The sequence below is a fragment of the Salvelinus alpinus genome, chromosome 16 (genome assembly GCF_045679555.1).
Source record: "Salvelinus alpinus chromosome 16, SLU_Salpinus.1, whole genome shotgun sequence".
NCBI lineage: Eukaryota > Metazoa > Chordata > Actinopteri > Salmoniformes > Salmonidae > Salvelinus > Salvelinus alpinus.
This window is the reverse complement of record NC_092101.1, coordinates 15,401,606-15,421,690: the sequence shown is the minus strand read 5'-3', so window position 1 is coordinate 15,421,690 and position 20,085 is coordinate 15,401,606. Positions and strand designations below refer to the sequence as shown.

Sequence of the window (20,085 nt, the reverse complement as noted above, 5' to 3'; positions counted from 1 at the left end):
CTTTAAGTCTCCCATCTCTCTCTCTCTCTCCCGGTGGACCTGAGCCCTAGGACCATAACACAGGACTGGCTGTCCCCGTCCCCAGTCCACCTGGTCGTGCTGCTGATCCAGTTTCTGCTGTTCTGCCTGAGGCTATGGAACCCTGACCTGTTCACCGGACCTGCTACCTTGTCCTGGACCTGCTGTTTGACCCTCTCCCCCTCCCTTTCTCTCTCTCTATCACACCTGTTGTCTCAATCTCTGAATGTTTGGCTATGAAAAGCCAACTGACATTTTACTCCTGAGGTGCTGACCTGTTGCACCCTCTATAACCGCTGTGATTATTATTTGACCCTGCTGGTCATCTATGAATGTTTGAACATCTTGAAGAACAATCTGGCCTTAACCTTTTAGTGCAGTGGGCTAAATCAGGGTCACACAAAGTGTTTCTTGGTAGTCTTAAACAAATCTGCTTTGAAACAAAAGTATACACCTCACACACATGGTTATGGGCTTTAAAAAAAGAAGACACCTGTACCATGTCAGATATAGTATAACATTTGAGTTCGCATCCCAATATTAGACTTCATATAAATCACAGAAGACTGAAATATAACAAAACAGTTTGACACAGAAACACCGGATTTTCGGCAGCTAAAATATTAATAACATTACATAAGGCCACTAGATAATTTGACTGCAGGAAAGGGCTACTGGCCATGTACTCTTATAATCTCTACCGGGAACTGTCAGAAGAGGATTGGCCACCCAGAGCCTGGTTCCTATCTAGGTTTCGTCCTTGGTTCCTTCCTTGGTTCCTGCCTTTCTAGAGTTTTTCCTTGCCGCCCTTCATTACTTGCTCTTATAAGCACTTTCTGATCATCTGTTGATGTAAAAAGGGCTTTATAAATAAATGTGATTGAAATTTGATTGACTACAGATGTAGGATCTTCATTTGAGCCAGTTTGCTACAGCAACAGGAAATGGGAATTATTATGCGTATTATAATTAATGTACATTTTTGTAGGAGTTGATTGTTTTTAGTTAGGACAAATCAAGTGTGAAATTTCAAAGTGGAAATTACAAACTTTCAAATACTTTTAAAAACTCAAATACACTACAAGTTTGCATTTCCTGCTGTACAGGACAAATTAAGATCCTACATCTGTACACTAGACCTGGGAGTCAGCAGTATATAGCTAGTGTGTGTTCGTGTTTGTGCCTGTGTGTGTGTGTGTGTGTGTGTGTGTGTGTGTGTGTGTGTGTGTGTGTGTGTGTGTGTGTGTGTGTGTGTGTGTGTGTGTGTGTGTGTGTGCATGTGTGTGTGTGTTCGTGTGTGTGAGTGAGAGAGAGAGAGAGACAGAGCCAGTACTTGGCAGGGTCCAGTCTACCGTGTGGTGTATTATAGTATATACCCTACACATGAAAAGGCCTCTCACTGCTATGATGGTGAGAGTGAAGTGAGGCTCCAGAAGGCATTGGGTTTATATGCTGTGTTACGCTTATTTATACACATATATAATTACCCTTTTGGTCAAATTACAGTATGCGTGTGTGTATAGCGTGGCGTGTGAGAGGCGGGCCCCTAAATGTGTGTGTGCAGTCGGTCGGTATGCATTAGTGGTGTGTGTGGTGTGTGTTGGCAGTGGGTAAGCATTAATGCTGTCTATGGGGCAGTGTTTGCGTGTTTTGTAATGACGCACACAGTGGGAAGTTAAGAGGCACTGGGTCCCCTGCTGACTATTGTCAGACTGCTTTGGTGAAAGGTTCTCCTCAAGTCATAAAAGAGCAGCAAAATAAACGTGGTGTCAGCATTCCCCCTGAATAGGACCAGACTTTACACAGCTCAGACATGGAGCGCTGTGTGTGTTTAGGGAAATGTCTGCCACCTGGATAAATGACCACTGTTCAATCATCAAAGTGTGTGTTGTGAGACTGTGTTTGTGTGTGAGAGAAAGTATGTATGCATTGTGTATATGTATGAGTGAGTGTGTATGTGTGTGTGTGTGTGTGTGTGTATAGTATGTGTGTGTATGTCTAAATAGGTTGAGTGTGTCAGTATGTGTGTATCTCTGTATAGTACAGGTGTGTGTGTGTGTGTGTGTGTGTGTGTGTGTGTGTGTGTGTGTGTGTGTGTGTGTGTGTGTGTGTGCGCGCGTGCGTCTGTGTGTGTGTAAGAGTGTGTCTGTATGTATAGTATGTGTGTGTGTGTATGTCTAAATAGATTGAGTGTGTCAGTATGTGTGTATCTCTGTATAGTACAGGTGTGTGTGTGTGTGTGCGCGTGCGTCTGTGTGTGTGTGTAAGAGTGTGTCTGTATGTATAGTATGTGTAGTGTGTATAGTGAGTGTGGGTCTACAAGTGTCAGACGCTATGGGGAGGTCCGTGTATATAACGCTGAAGTCATCTCTGCTCTGTAAGTGTTTCTTTGTGCTAGCGCTAACAGCTGGCCCTGTGCCAGTAGACTGTATTTATGGAAGGAAAATGGGGGGCAAAAAAAGAAGGAGAGAAAAAAGAACGATTGCAAAACACGACTGGAGCGAAAGGAGCTATGAAATCAGGTAGGTTGCTTTGGCAAAGAAGAGCTACCTCCCAGACATGTTAACAGCTCCAAGGCTGGCTCCACTAGAATATGATGCCATGTTTGTGCATAAACTTGGAGGGCATTTTGAAACCCATTTTCCTTTGGAATACTGATGGTGGTCTGTGATGTCATAAGTGAACAAAATGGGGCTTGAATCTCTCAATCTCAGAGCTGGGCTATTTGAGGTATCTGGGTATTTATAGTTATGGATGGTTCAACTTTGTATTCTTTACCCTTTAATTAAATACTTGATGTTTTGAGACTAAAAACGGACTCTGCCCCAATTAAGCTCTAAAACAATGTTACCTAAATGCATCCACCATCCAGCCCTCACCTTGGCCCAAACGAAGCCCAGCGATGGAGCCTCAGGCCTGGGGCTGATCCACTACTGTCTCCAATTGTTCTGTAATTAGTTAACCTCCGAGGACCTCCACCCCCATACACTGCCTCTCATCCCACCAGGCTTCAAAGACTACAGGGCACAGGACACCTCTCCTGCTAGTCCAACCAACAGGCCTCTAGCACCATAGGGCTGCTGCAGCACAATCCAATTACAGTGGGACTGTGATAGGACAGCAGTGTCTGTGTGTGTGTCTGTGTGAGTGCATGAAAGCATGCATGTCTCTGTGTCTGAGAGAGAGAGAGTGTGTATGTGTGTGTGAATCCTTCCCTCATCACATGACCAACTAATTAGAGGCTCCTCCGGGTATATGAGTGTTTCCAACCCTTCATTAACCCTCAGGGTCTACTGATGTCTAACAGCTGAGCTCTCTCTCGCTCTATTGCTGTCACTGGACACCCAGGCGCCGTTCAAATCCTCTTCACATGCACCCTTTCTTCCTTCCTTATGCGTGTGTACGTTTCCATACCAGAGACTTGATAACCACAGAAGCCAATAGCCACAGTACAAAAAAAAAAAATGCTAACAAAACCCTGGCAAAAAAAACTAAACAATGGATCTACGCTCGCAATTCAAAATCAAATTCTTAACTGAGGCATTGAGTTAACTTAGCTAAGCCTACCTTAATTCACTGCCAATATGTTTTCCATTACACAAACTCATTGTTATACATTCCTATTTGTTATAAAAGGTGCATAATGTAATATCACCACAGAGGGTCTGTGGACTGTGTGTGTGACTCACCTTCACACTTGTGGCTGGTGTCACTCTGGCGGTGGCCCGCAGGACATTTACACTCATAGGAGCCCACTGTGTTGATGCAATTACCTCCTGCACACAGCCCCGGGATGGCCTGACACTCATCCACATCTACAGGGGAAAAAGAGGGCGAAAGGAGGGAGAGAGAGAGAGAGAATGTAGACCATCAGCACAAATAAGCAGCACTTAACAGGCGTTGCTTTAAGAGATGCATTTTAAATACTCTGTTTACTCTTAATGAGCTAAGAATCTCCCAAAGCTTTGCTGCCCACTAACCTTGAATCAGATGGAGTCTATAAATGTGTGTGAATGAATTGGGATTTTACACTGGATTTACAGCACCTTAGCCTTTAAAGTGAAGTAGGCTGGGCGCATACATTACATTACAGTACAATAATCAATCATGAGAAGACGTATGGCTAAAATATAAAAAAATTCCTGCGCTTTCAGTCCCGTATTAAAACCTGTTGAAAGGGGCGAAGCAGGAAAGAACAGAGGATATCTTGGCACTGCCACCTAGGAACCAAGATGACTCCAGACTGCAGCACTTGTTTGAGGAGTGAGTGGGTTCATGTATATTTCCCCATCATGCCATGAGTAACTAGGATGGAGCTGTGGGCGTGGGGCTCTGATTGGACAGTGAACACAGTAACCAGGAAGCATGACATGTCTTCTTTAGAGTCGTTAAAGAGAGGGAGGAGTCGTTTATCACCTCATCTTCCTCCCTCTTCCCAGAGAGTAAGAGGTAAAGAGAGAGGCCAACTCGGCGGAAAATCTGTCTCCCTCCACCAGGTGACTTGGACTTGTTGTGTGGAGGTCAATGAGTGTCAAATTTGGTCAACAACAAAAATGTATGGCTTATTTTCTATGTGAGGTATATTTATTTGATTGAATCGAAGTTGCGCAATGCTGATATAAGTAGGACAAATGACATTCCCGCAACTTTGAGAAAAAACACTTCATATAGGAGATGGCTATGCATATTCATTGCATGAGGCTAGTAGCATAGCATCTCTCCATTGAATACAGGCGGTTGACTTCAACAACCCCCATCAAATATTCAAAAAAGGTATTAAAATAATTAGATGTATTCACCAATCAAAGAAAGGATAGGCGGGAGGTTGACAGCCTGCTGTGCCTCTTTGTGCACAACGACAGCCATTGTTAGGGCGGAGAGACATGTATCTTGTTAGTATATCCATAATCTTTGCTCTTCCCCTCTTCACACATTTACACTTCATTAGCTCACAGTCTGGCCATGCTGGCAAGAGAGAGGTGTTGGTGTTTCGTCAGCTTCAGTGGAAACACATTGACTCAGATCCCACAGATCGTTAGCGTGCCTAGAGGGGGTTCGTCTGGTCCGAGCGTGTGAATGTGTGCTGAGACTGGTATTTGTCTGGATGGTATGAAAACATAGTCAAGTGTAGAATCTCAATTGCATACTCCTCGCATCCTCATCTCATTCTCAAAACCCATTGGATGAAATAGACAGAGTTCCCTCCCCTCTGACCTTTTCCTCCAATGGGTTAAGAGAAAGAGACGAGGAGAAAGGACGTGATGAGTATGCAATTGAGATTAGAGGTCGACCGATTATTATTTTTCAACGCCGATACCGATACCGGTTATTGGAGGACCAAAAAAGCCGATACCGATTAATCGGACAATTTTTTTATTTTATTTGTAATAATGACAATTACAACAATACTGAATGAACACATATTTTAACTAATATAATACATCAATAAAATCAATTTAACCTGAAATAAATAATGAAACATGTTCAATTTGGTTTAAATAATGCAAAAACAAAGTATTGGAGACAAAGTAAAAGTGCAATATGTGCCATGTAAAAAAGCTAACGTTTAAGTTCCTTGCTGAGAACATATGAAAGCTGGTGGTTCCTTTTAACATGAGACTTCAATATTCCCAGGTAAGAAGTTTTAGGTTGTAGTTATTATAGGAATTATAGAACTATTTCTCTCTATACCATTTGTATTTCATATACCTTTGACTATTGGATGTTCTTATAGGCACTTTAGTATTGCCAGTGTAACAGTATAGCTTCCGTCCCTCTCCTCGCCCCTACCTGGGCTCGAACCAGGAACACATCAACAACAGCCACCCTCGAAGCATCGTTACCCATTGCTCCACAAAAGCCGCGGCCCTTGCAGAGCAAGGGGAACAACTACTCCAAGTCTCAGAGCGAGTGACGTCATCGATTGAAATGCTATTAGCGCGCACCCCGCTAACTAGCTAACCATTTCACATCGGTTACACCAGCCTAATCTCGGGAGTTGATAGGCTTGAAGTCATAAACAGCTCAATGCTTGAAACATTGTGAAGAGCTGCTGGCAAAATGCACGAAAGTGCTGTTTGAATGAATGCGTACGAGCCTGCTGCTGCCTACCACCGCTCAGTCAGACTGCTCTATCAAATATCAAATCATAGACTTAATTATAACATAATAACACACAGAAATACGAGCCTTTGGTCATTAATATGGTCGAATCCGGAAACTATCATTTTGAAAACAAAACCTTTATTCTTTCAGTGAAATACGGAACCGTTCCGTATTTTATCTAACGGGTGGCATCCATAAGTCTAAATATTCCTGTTACATTGCACAACCTTCAATGCTATGTCATAATTACGTAAAATTCTGGCAAATTAGTTCGCAACGAGCCAGGCGGCCCAAACTGGGCCTATACCCTGCATATACCCTGACTCTGCGTGCAATAAACGCAAGAGAAGTGACACAATTTCACCTGGTTAATATTGCCTGCTAACCTGGATTTCTTTTAGCTAAATATGCAGGTTTAAAAATATATACTTCTGTGTATTGATTTTAAGAAAGGCATAGATGTTTATGGTTAGGTACAGTCGTGCAACGATTGTGCTTTTCTTTCTCGCAAATGCGCTTTTGTTAAATCATCCCCCGTTTGGCGAAGTTGGCTGTCTTTGTTAGGAAGAAATAGTCTTCACACAGTTCGCAACGAGCCAGGGGCCCAAACTGCTGCATATACCCTGACTCTGTTGCAAGAGAAGTGACACAATTTCCCTAGTTAAAAGAAATTCATGTTAGCAGGCAATATTAACTAAATATGCAGCTTTAAAAATATATACTTGTGTATTGATTTTAAGAAAGGCATGGATGTTTATGGTTAGGTACACGTTGGAGCAACGACAGTCCTTTTTCGCGAATGCGCACTGCATCGATTATATGCAACGCAGGACACGCTAGATAAACTAGTAATGTCATCAACCATGTGTAGTTAACTAGTGATTATGATTGATTGATTGTTTTTTATAAGATAAGTTTAATGCTAGCTAGCAACTTACCTTGGCTTCTTACTGCATTTGCGTAACAGGCAGGCTCCTCGTGGAGTGCAATGTAAGGCAGGTGGTTAGAGCGTTGGACTAGTTAACTGTACGGTTGCAAGATTGAATCCCCGAGCTGACAAGGTAAAAATCTGTCGTTCTGCGCCTAAACAAGGCAATTATCCCACTGTTCCTAGGCTGTCATTGAAAATTAGAATGTGTTCTTAACTGACTTGCCTAGTTAAATAAAGGTGTAAAAAAAATATATATATAAAGAAAACGGCCAAATCGGTGTCCAAAAATACCAATTTCCGATTGTTATGAAAACTTGAAATCGGCCCTAATTAATCGGCCATTCCGATTAATCGGTCGACCTCTAATTGAGATCTTCCCAAAGAAACACACAGACGTCCAGACACACACACCTGATCACCCAGCTCTGTGAGAGGGAAGTTGGCACGCCTTGCCAGTACCCAGCCAAGCAGCCAAGATTAATACCGCCCTCTCTCTCTCTCACACACACACCCAGCCTGTTTCTAATCATGCGAATATATTTCACCTCTGTTCCCTTTTAACAAAGCCTGAAAATGTGCTCACGTGTTGAGGACCATCCAAATCCATGACGCCTGGAATGCTATCCTTACATTGGGATTCATGTGCATGTGTGCTTTGAACTGGCTCCAACAGGACTTTGCTCAGGGGCTTTTTGGCGACCAGTCAAAAGTTTGGACACATGTACTCATTAAAGGGTTTTCCTTATTTGTACTATTTTCTACATTGTAGAATAATAGTGAAGGCATCAAAACGATGAAATAACACATATGGAATCAAGTAGTAGCCAAAAAAGTGTTAAACAAATCAAAATATATTTTAGATTCTTCAAAGTAGCCACCCTTTGCCTTGATGACAGCTTTGCACACGCTTGGCATTCTCTCAACCAGCTTCATGAAGAATGCTTTTCCAACAGTCTTGAAGGAGTTCCCACATATGCTGAGCACTTGTTGGCTGCTTTTCCTTTTCCAACTCATCCCAAACCATCTGAATTGGGTTGAGGTCAGGTGATTGTGGAGGCCAGGTCATCTGATGCAGCACTCCATCACTCTCCTTCTTGGTCAAATAGCCTTTACACAGCCTGGAGGTGTGTTTTGGGTCATTGTCCTGTTGAAAAACAAATTATAGTACCACTAAGTGCAAACCAGATGGGATGGCATATCGTTGCACCATGCTGGTTAAGTGTGACTTGAATTCTAAATGAATCACCGACAGTCACCAGCAACGCACCCCCACACCATCACACTTCCTCCTCCATGCTTCATGGTGGGAACCACAAATGCGGAGATCATCCGTTCACCTACTCTGCGTCTCACAAAGACACTGCAGCTGAAGCCAAAAATCTCAAGTTTGGACAGATTTCCACCAGTCTAATGTCCATTGCTCGTGTTGTCCATTGCTCCAAGTCTCTTCTTCTTATTGGTGTCCTTTAGTAGTGGTTTCTTTGCAGCAATTCGACCATGAAGGCCTGATTCACGCAGTCTCCTTTGAACAGTTGATGTTGAGATGTGTCTGTTACTTGAACTCTGTGAAGCATTTATTTGGGATGCAATCTGAGGTGCAGTTAACTCTAATAAACTTATCCTCTGCAGCAGAGGTAACTGTCACGCCCTGATCTGTTTCACCGGTCTTTGTGATTGTCTCCACCCACCTCCAGGTGTCACCTGTTTCCATTAGTCCGGTGTATTTATCCCTGTGTTTTCTGTCTCTCTGTGCCAGTTCGTCTGGTTTTGCCAAGTCAACTAGCGTTTCGCCTAGGTCCTATTTTTCCCAGTCTCTGTTTTTCCTAGCCCTCCTGGTTTTGACCCTTTCCTGTCCCGACGTCGAATCCGCCTGCCTGACCACTCTGCCTGTTCTGACCTCGAGCCTGCCTATCCCCTTGTACTGTTTGGACTCTGACCTGGTTTTTGAACTCTCGCCTGTCCCCGACCTGCCTTTTGCCTACCCCTTTTTTTATAATAAATATCGGAGCTCAACCATCTGCCTCCTGTGTCTGCTTTTGGGTCTCGCTTTGTGCCCTTATAGTAACTCTGGGTCTTCCTTTCCTGTGGCGGTCCTCTTGAGAGCCAGTTTCATCATAGCACTTGATGGTTTTTGCGACTATACTTGAAGAAACTTTCAAGGTTCTAGACATTTTCCGGATTGACTGACCTTCATGTCTTAAAGTAAGGATGGACTGTTGTTTCTCTTTGCTTATTTGAGCTATTCTTGCCATAATATGGACTTGGTCTTTAAGCAAATAGGGCTATCTTCTGTATACCCCTCCTACCTTGTCACAACACAACTGATTGGCTGAAACACATTAAGAAGGAAAGAAATTCCACAAATTAACACCTGTTAATTGACATGCATTCCAGGTGACTAACTCATGAAGCTGGTTGAGAGTACAAAGCTGTCATCAATGCAAAGGGTGGCTACTTTGAAGAATCTAAATCTATAATATATTTGATTTGTTTAACACTTTTTTGGTTACAACATGAATCCATATGTGTTATTTCATAGTTTTGATGTCTTCCCTATTATTCTACAATGTAGAAAATAGTAAAAATAAAGAAAAACCCTTGAATGAGTAGGTGTGTCCAAACGTTTGATTGGTACTGTATATATAGAGGCAGATTGATAGAGGCTCTGTGAAAGAATGTGACTTTTCATATACCCCACCCTCCCCACACACACACACACACATTTACACTCACCACATACGCTGCTGCTACTGTCTATTACCTATCCTGTTGCCTAGTCACTTTAACAGCTTTAACCCTACATATATGTACATAGCTATCTCAATTACCCCGTACTCCTGCACATCGACTAGATACTGGTACTCCCTATATATAGCCATGTTATTTTTTACTCGTTATTGTTATTCCTTATTCACTGTGTATTTATTCCTCGTGTCACTATTTCTATTTTTTATCTTTATCTTCAACTCGTAACCCGTAAGTAAGCATTTCACTGTGTGTCTACACCTGTTGTTTACAAAGCATGTGACAAATACCTTTTATTTTGATTTGACTTGATGAATGGGTTGACTTAGAGTTGAATGTAAGACAGTGTATTATATTGATGCAGCTTTGGATAATAAAGCACTTTGGTTTTTAAATGTGAGTCTCAAAGTCACAATCTGTAGTTGATTTTGTTTAAGCATCAATTTCCTTGCTTTTTGTCCTGTGGCCACAGCAGAAAAAGAAGTCACAGATTGCCCCTTTAAGGCACTCAGTCAGTCACATTGGTAATTCCAATGTGCAGAGTGAGGAGTGAATGTTTAATGCTGTCTTAGAGTTGTATTTCTTCAGTTGTCCAGTTCTTTCCAGCTATTTTTCATTAGACTGAGTGCAAAAAGCTTTCATATTCAATTTGGCTTTCACCGCACCTTACTGAGAATGTGTCAACACTCAACAGGAACTTTAGAGGCCATGTGCACCTGCTTTCTGACAATAAAGGGGAGTATCCTGTTTCACCCAGGTGGCTCCTAGTCCTGCACATTAATGTGAATGAGGTAAGTGCCCCCCTTTGAGACTTAGTGAAAAACATTTAAAAAAGGCAACACATTATCTCAACACAAGGGTGTTGGCTAGACATCTCTCATTTTAATATCCACAGAGAGGAAGAGGCTCCAGTCCATGGAGGGCCGTTTGAACATTGCAGAGGGGTGAGATGCTGCGTTTACCTAAGAGGGGACACAACATTTACATGTGTGTCATCTATTGATCCAGCCTCACTGCTTAGTCTGGTTGGTCATTAGGGAGCCTAGTGTGGAGGATGGGAGGGGCCAGCCAGCCAGCCAGACACAGACACAGACAGAGACAGAGACAGAGACAGAGACAGAGACAGAGGACAGCCTGTATTTACACAGACACTGGTCTGGGACTGCTGCTGCAATGTTGATGAAGCAAGGTGAAACTCAGTTCATGAGGCAGTGAAATTAGAACTCTTTCTCTCTCGTACTCTCCCTCTCTTTCTCTTGGGCTTTGATGTGTATCTCTGCTCTGCTCTGTGTGTGTGTGTTTTGGTTTCTCTGTGTGGGTGGTGGTTGCAGGCTGCAGGAGTTTGGTGACAGTATCAGAGATAAGGAAGGTGACTGTTACGTTGACGTTTACATTAAACATGATTTTATTGAAGATGTTGCTGATGGTGACAGATTAAGTTACTAGTAAATTAAGTGAATTAAGTTGGTTACAGTGTTCGTGATGAGGATGGTGTGTGTGTGTGTGACTCACTTGTAGAGTTTATTAGACTGAAGATCATACAGGTGTGTTTATATGTGAGTGTAAACATGTGTGTGTGTGTGTGTGTGTGTGTGTGTGTGTGTATGTCTTACCCTGGCACGCGCCGCTGCGGATGTTGGGGATGAAGCCTCGGCGACAGGGGTGAGGCTGGGCGGGGCACATCTCACAGGGGTGTCCCCATGCCCGTCCGATGGTGGCACAGCACAATGTCTTGGTGCACACGATGCCACTCAGCTGGCCCTGGCACATCTGGTTGTTGACCTGCGTGAAGCAGGGCCCGGTCCGGTAGTCTGGAGGGGGAGAAGGAGAGAGAACAAGAGTCAGCCATTTTGGCAGCCATTTATTTATCCCACTTCCTTAAAATCCCCCTCTGAATGTTCTGTATAACTGAAAGGTATTGTGGAAAAATACATCTAAAGCCAAGACTATTTCACACTTCTGCTAGCTACATTTCATTGAATTTGAAGTGTTATTAAAATAAATATAAATATACCCCAGAAGAACACAATTTAGTTGGCTTTAAATGCTGCAATATGTCATGCACACTGTATGACAGACCTCCCAAGTCTTTAACCCATTGGACTAAATGCTGCTGCACATTCCTGGTTAGAGACATTTATCTGGAAATGTGCTGAACAGTGGGTTCCCTTATTCACTGGTGTAATGGGATAACTATATAATGGGGAAACCCATTTAGTACTGGTTCCCATCAATAACGATCTTCTCATGACAAATATTCTTGGTCCAGACCAGGGGAGAACAACTGCCCCCTCTCAGTGAAGCCGCGGCAGTTCAAGGCCGACCGCCGTACTGCAGGCATTGTTAGCAGAAAACAGAATACCACCATTATAGTGAATAGAAATCAAATCAAATCAAATTGTATTTGTCACATGTGCCGAATACCTTACCGTGAAATGCTTACTTACAAGCCCTTAACAAACAATGCAGTTCAAGAAATAAAGTCAAGAAAAGATTTACTAAATCAAATAAAATTGAAAAATCAAATCAAATAAAAAAGTAACACAAGAAAATTACATAACAATAATGAGCAATATACATGGGGTACCGGTACCGAGTCAATGTGCTGGGGTACCCATTAGTCAAGGTAATTTGTAAAATGACTATGCATAGATAATAAACTGCAAGTAGCAGTAGTGTAAAAACAGTCTTATGGCTTGGGGGTAGAAGCTGTTTAGGTGTTTTTGGGCCTTCCTCTGACACTGCCTAGTATATAGGTCCTGGATGTCAGGAGGCTTTGCCCCAGTGATGCACTGGACCGTACGCACTTCCCTCTGTAGTGCCTTGTGGTCAAAGGCCGAGCAGTTGCCATACCAGGCGGTGATGCAACTGGTCAGGATGCTCTCGATGGTAAAGCTGTAGAACTTTTTGAGGATCTGAGAACCTATGCCAAATCTTTTCAGTCTCCTGAGGGGGAAAGGTGTTGTCGTGCCCTCTTCACAACTGTCTTGGTGTGTTTGGACCATGATAGTTCGTTGGTGATGTTGGCACCAAGGAACTTGAAACTCTCGACCCGCTCCACTTCAGCCCCGTCGATGTTACATAGAGGGAGAGGCTGTTGTCCTGGCACCACACTGCCAGGTCTCTGACCTCCTCCCTATAAGCTGTCTCATCGTTGTCGGTGATCAGGCCTACCACTGTTGTGTCATTAGCAAACGTAATGATGGTGTTGGAGTTGTGCTTGGCCAAGCAGTCATGGGTGAACAGGGAGTACAGGAGGGGACTAAGCACACACCCCTGAGGGGCGCCAGTGTTGAGGATCAGCGTGACAGACGTGTTGTTGCCTACCCTTACCACCTGGGGACGGCCCATCAGGAAGTCCAGGATCTCGAGACTTCTTTAAGATTAGACATCGCGCACCAGCAGTTACTGATAAATAGACACACAGCCCAGCCCCTTGTCTTACCAGATGTAGCTGCTCTGTCCTGCCGATGCACGGAGAAGCCAGCCAGCTCCATATTATCTGCGTCGTCGTTTAGCCACATCTCGTGAACGATAAGATATTACAGTTTTTAATGTCCCGTTGGTAGGATAGTCTTAATCGTAGATCGTCCAGTTTGTTTTCCAATGATTGCACATTGGCCAATAATACGGAGGGTAGTGGTGGTTTACCAACTCGTCGGCACCCCGCCCCTTTTATCCCTTTTCTTCACGGGGATGACAGGGATTTGGGCCTTGTCTCAACAAAGCAGTATATCCTTTGCGTCAGACTCAAAAAATATATACAGTGGGGAGAACAAGTATTTGATACACTGCCGATTTTGCAGGTTTTCCTACTTACAAAGCATGTAGAGGTCTGTAATTTTTATCATAGGTACACTTCAACTGTGAGAGACGGAATCTAAAACAAAAATCCCGAAAATCACATTGTATGATTTTTAAGTAATTAATTAGCATTTTATTGCATGACATAAGTATTTGATACATCAGAAAAGCAGAACTTAATATTTGGTACTGAATCCTTTGTTTGCAATTACAGAGATCATACGTTTCCTGTAGTTCTTGACCAGGTTTGCACACACTGCAGCAGGGATTTTGGCCCACTCCTCCATACAGACCTTCTCCAGATCCTTCAGGTTTCGGGGCTGTCGCTGGGCAATACGGACTTTCAGCTCCCTCCAAAGATTTTCTATTGGGTTCAGGTCTGGAGACTGGCTAGGCCACTCCAGGACCTTGAGATACTTCTTACGGAGCCACTCCTTAGTTGCCCTGGCTGTGTGTTTCGGGTTGTTGTCATGCTGGAAGACCCAGCCACGACCCATCATCAATGCTCTTACTGAGGGAAGGAGGTTGTTGGCTAAGATCTCGCAATACATGGCCCCATCCATCCTCCCCTCAATACGGTGCAGTCATCCTGTCCCCTTTGCAGAAAAGCATCCCCAAAGAATGATGTTTCCACCTCCATGCTTCACGGTTGGGATGGTGTTCTTGGGGTTGTACTCATCCTTCTTCTTCCTCCAAACACGGCGAGTGGAGTTTAGACCAAAAAGCTCTATTTTTGAATCATCAGACCACATGACCTTCTCCCATTCCTCCTCTGGATCATCCAGATGGTCATTGGCAAACTTCAGACGGGCCTGGACATGCGCCTGCTTGAGCAGGGGGACCTTGTGTGCGCTGCAGGATTTTAATCCATGACGGCGTAGTGTGTTACTAATGGTTTTCTTTGAGACTGTGGTCCCAGCTCTCTTCAGGTCATTGACCAGGTCCTGCCGTGTAGTTCTGGGCTGATCCCTCACCTTCCTCATGATCATTGATGCCCCACGAGGTGAGATCTTGCATGGAGCCCCAGACCGAGGGTGATTGACCATCATCTTGAACTTCTTCTATTTTCTTCTATTTTCTAATAATTGCGCCAACAGTTGTTGCCTTCTCACCAAGCTGCTTGCCTATTGTCCTGTAGCCCATCCCAGCCTTGTGCAGGTCTACAATTTTATCATTGATGTCCTTACACAGCTCTCTGGTCTTGGCCATTGTGGAGAGGTTGGAGTCTGTTTGATTGAGTGTGTGGACAGGTGTCTTTTATACAGGTAACGAGTTCAAACAGGTGCAGTTAATACAGGTAATGAGTGGAGAACAGGAGGGCTTCTTAAAGAAAAACTAACAGGTCTGTGAGAGCCGGAATTCTTACTGGTTGGTAGGTGATCAAATACTTATGTCATGCAATAAAATGCAAATGAATTACTTAAAAATCATACAATGTGATTTTCTGGATTTTTGTTTTAGATTCCGTCTCTCACAGTTGAAGTGTACCTATGATAAAAATTACAGACCTCTACATGCTTTGTAAGTAGGAAAACCTGCAAAATCGGCAGTGTATCAAATACTTGTTCTCCCCACTGTATATATATTTGTCCAGTTCGAGGTGAGTGATCGCTGTTCTGATGTCCAGAAGCTCTTTTCGGTCATAAGAGACGGTAGCAGCAATATTACAAAATGAGTTACAAACAATGCAAAAAACTAACAAAATAGAACATTTGGTTGGGGAAATATGCTTGGGGTCATTGTCCAGTTGGAAGACCCAATTGCGACCAAGCTTTAACTTCCTGACTGATGTCTTGAGATGTTGCTTCAATATATCCACATAATTTCCCTTCCTCATGATGCCATCTATTTTGTGAGGTGCACCAGTCCCTCATGCAGCAAAGCACTCCCACAACAAGATGCTGCCACTCCCATGCTTCACGGTTGGGATGGTGTTCTTCGGCTTGCAAGCCTCCCCTTTTTTCCTCCAAACATAAAGATGGTCATTATGGCCAAACAGTTCTATTTTGTTTCATCAGACAAGATGACATTTCTATACTGCATCAGCAAGGTCTCTCCCAGGCAGAAATTTCAAGGCAGACAGGGTTTCCAGATGTGCTGTCCAAGCTCCTTTGAAGAAGCACAAAGAAACGGGCAACGTTGAGGACCGTAGACGTAGTGGTCGGCCAAGGAAACTTACTGCAGCAGATGAAAGACACATGATGCTTACTTCCCTTCGCAATTGGAAGATGTCCAGCAGTGCCATCAGCTCAGAATTGGCAGAAAACAGTGAGACTCTGCTACACCCATCTACTGTCCGGAGAAGTCTGGTCAGAAGTGGCCTTCATGGAAGACTTGTGGCCAAAAGGCCATACCTCCGACGTGGAAACAAGGCCAAGCGATTAAACTATGCACGAAAACACAGGAACTGGGGTGCAGAAAAATGGCAGCAGGTGCTCTGGACTGACGAGTAAAAACGGGAAATGTTTGGCTGTAGCAGAAGGCAGTTTGTTCGCCGAAGGGCTGGAGAGCAGTACACGAATGAGTGTCTGCAGGCAACAGTGAAGCATGGTGGAGGTTCCTTGCAAGTTTGGGGCTGCATTTCTGCAAATGGAGTTGGGGATTTGGTCAGAATGAATGGTCTCCTCAATGCTGAGAAGTACAGGCAGATACTTATCCATCATGCAATACCATCAGGGAGGCATCCGATTGGCCCCAAATGTATTCTGCAGCATGACAACAACCCCAAACATACAGCGAAAGTCATTAAGAACTATCTTCAGCGTAAAGAAGAACAAGGTGTCCTGGAAGTGATGGTATGGCCCCCACAGAGCCCTGATCTCAACATCATCGAGTCTGTCTGGGATTACATGAAGAGAGAGAAGCACCCGAGGTTTCCTAAATCCACAGAAGAACTGTGGTTAGTTATCCAAGATGTTTGGTCAAACCTACCTGCCGAGTTCCTTCAAAAACTGTGTGCAAGTGTATCTACAAGAATTTATGCTGTTTTGAAGGCAAAGGGTGGTCACACCAAATATTGATTTGATTTAGATTTTTCTTCTGTTCACTCACTTTGCATTTAGTTAATTGATAAATATAATCTATTAGCATGTCTATTTTTGAAAGCATTCTTACTTTACAGCATTTATTCACACCTGCCTAAAACTTTTGCACAGTACTGTTTATGGAGGATTGGAAATGATGCAGACAATTACATTGATAGAAGCCACAATCTATCTGCAATATTAAATCTGCCCCCTAAAAAACTACTGAAAATATGAACTAAAAAAAGATAGAGTGTGTCACTTTGTGTGGAAACAAAGTAATGAGGAGAATACAATGTCCTCGTACTTCAATGGCCACCTTGCTGCGCTGCTCACCAGGAACAACCAGGCAACATAATTTTGTTAACCACACTTCACGAGTCAAACACAATGACCTCATGCTGAAACCATTTGAGCAATATGATGTCCATTCAATCGCACATAATAAAACTCAAACAGGCCTAATGATGGAAAGGCCTTATTAACTACAGTAGTGGTGCCAAAGTTAATACAGCATTCATTAGAGGTACTGTAGATGGAGGGTCGGAATTAAAATAAAATACATGGTCTGAGAGGGGCTGTCAGGAGGAATGTAACATAAACCCTGGAGAAGTGGTTTAAGTTGACCCTCTTGAGTTCTAAAGGAGATGTACAGATAGATGAGTCAGCTTTGTTGTGGTAGCGCTGCTCTTATTACTTCCTGGTGCAGTTAAATGAAAATTAAATCACAGCCAGACAGAGAACGAGTGAACGCGACATAGACAGAGGGGAAGTAGGTCAAACCCAGCAGAGAGAGAGAGAGAACGAGAAAGAGGGATTGAGACAGATACCAGCAGGCTCTTACTGTCCCCTCTCACTCATACCCATGACCTGACAATCTGGCCTGGACAATTTGAGGCCGGGAATGCGAGTCCCCATCCGAGCGGCAGAGACCCACTGTGGCGATAACAGTCAGGCACATCTGGGCTTGATTAATCTGGCCTGGTCGGGACCAGGAAGGAACAACCTCTGGTCCAGATGTGTCCATCTGGAACTCTGAATCACTCTGGGCCACATCCACAACCCCCCACTAACTAACAAACTAAACCCTCCATACACCCTGCTCTTCTACCAGTCAACTCTGCATTAAAAACGAATGTAAATCATAATACTATAATACTCACACTAATGTTGGACTCATAAGGTCCAATGCTTTATGTCCATCATGCTTTCATCTGGTTTTGATTTAATCATACATCGGAACAATTTCAGTAAAACTAAGTTGTGGAAGTGAGCGAGGAGCATGAACAGGACCTTTATGGAGCGCTATAGGGAAGTTGTTCATGCAAAAGGTATGAGATGACATGGAAGGGAGCCATTTAAAGAAAGAAAGAGAAAGAAAAAGAGAGAAGAGAGCTGGCGATTGAGCTGCCATTCCTTTGATCAGCAGTGAGGCCCTCAAAGTGAGGAGGCGTCTGGGCGCTCCCATGGCCAAACCTTTCAGAAGCAGCGCTAGACGACTGCTTGAGGCTCTAGCCAAGTTCAGCAGAGCCCTGTCTATGTGTGCATACGACTGAAGGAAAACACACCGTAGGTCGGCCGCCAAGCTAGGCCAAACAAAAGACTGGAGCGCTCCGAGCGCTCACTCTTTTAATGGACTCAATAACAATCGCCTTGCCAGGGTGTCTATGTCTCAGCGCCACAAGACCCGACTGACTCAGAACCAGACAGACAGGCAAAGCAGTGTGTGTGTGTGTGTGTGTGTGTGTATGTTGACCATGACCAGGGAACATGAACAATCCAGCGCCAGAAGAGTTAGAAATGGGAATGGGGTATAAGGAACTGAGGTACTGGCTGGGCCGAAGTCGACAACATTCGGAAGCAATTTGGTCTAATTACAGTTAAAATTGCTCTATAGATCCAAACTATTCGCCGGATCCCTCCCTCCTCTCCTGTATCCTGCCTTTCACCACCATCTGTCTCCTTTCCAGGTATTTTCAGTTTTCTCCACATGCTCCCAACGACGAAGCACAGATCACTAGAAATCCAATTCTTGGCCTTTCAAAACTCAGCAAAGGCTACCTAATAAGTTAAGACAGCCTCCTCATAGGAATGCATTGCATATCTGTTACATTAGAAGCAAGGCCAAAGTACTAAACATCTGCCAAGATGTGCTGGCTAAGTGTAACCCATCCCAGTTGGGTTAATGAGGTCACATTATGGACTCTCACCTATATAAGATCTGTCCAGCCCATCAGATCAACATCTGTAATGGGGTCAAACGTGATCTTTCCCTATTCCCCTTTTCCTGCCTGAGAGAAAGACTCTGATGAGAGGAGATGGGAATGGGACAATCTGGCAGGTGAGAAAAGGGATGCTAATCCAGTCTGGAAAGCCGGCCAAGTTGTTTGGGAAACACTCCCGACGTCAAGCTGCACGATCACAGGGAAGAGGGAAGGAACGCCGACATGCCTTCTTATGTCAACAGTCGGTGGAAACCAAGGGAAAGCGGGAGAAAATCAGCCAATTCCAAAGTGATACGTAGATGATGTATGGAGACTTGGGTTGCACATTTTACGGAATATTCATAGGTGGAAACCTTCCATGGGAATTAACGGGAATATATGGGAATTAACAGGAATATATGGGAATTAACAGAAATATATGCATAATAATATTAATACCATTTAAATGTAGATGTTTTTTGCATTGGATATATTTACCATATCATATGGAGACAGAAACATAAACCTTATCATAAGGAGACATAAATGCTAATGATTAAATCCTTCCAATATAATTGTTTTAAATAAAATTGTTACGAATTGAAATTTAATTAAATGAGTTGACTCTTCACATGGGATGATTTCACAGAACAACAAAAGAAAGGGAATATGGAATGATCCCCAATGATCCATCGCATCTCCCAAAAATGTTTTCAACATACATCTGTAAAATGATAGTCTAGAAAATAAAGCTTTGGCTGTCTTCTCGCTGGACCTCCTCAACGTCTACCTCTTGAACATCAGACTGAGGCCTCATCTTTACTGTCACTTTCCAACCTTGTTGAGGATGGCTCGTTGTCAGGCTCAAAAAGACTCAAATTTTCCCGGATTGCCACCAATTTTTCAACCCTTGTATTGGTCAGCCTGTTGCGTGCTTTGGTGTGTGTGTTCCCAAACAAGGACCAGTTGCGCTCTGAGGTGGCTGATGTTGGTGGAATTTGGAGGATAATGGAGGAAACAAGGGGAAAAGCCTCAAATCCACAAAGACCCTTCCACCAGGTGGCTGATGAGATATGTTGGCACGATTGCCATATTGCATCTCTATCCCAAAGCCCTTGCTTGGAAGTGTACTTCGCCAGACTGCCAAGGACCTTGCGCTCATCCAGGCCAAAGTGGAGAGACACGGTAGTGATGATACCATAGGCCTTGTTGAGGTCTGCACCAGACAGGATGCTCTTGCCAGCATACTTGGGGT

General features: G+C 43.7%; 1 protein-coding gene across 2 annotated transcripts in view; it reads right to left on the bottom strand.

Annotated features, from left to right (window-relative positions):
- Window positions 1-20,085, bottom strand: part of LOC139540930 (fibrillin-2-like) — an 88,254-nt gene that overhangs the window by 43,336 nt on the left and 24,833 nt on the right. For both annotated transcript variants that reach the window (XM_071345003.1, XM_071345004.1), the window contains exons 7-8: window positions 11,413-11,610; window positions 3,708-3,833 (exon numbers count right to left, since the gene is read on the bottom strand). In XM_071345003.1, the coding sequence (XP_071201104.1) occupies window positions 3,708-3,833; window positions 11,413-11,610 (324 nt within the window). The remainder of the gene's footprint in view (window positions 1-3,707; window positions 3,834-11,412; window positions 11,611-20,085) is intronic.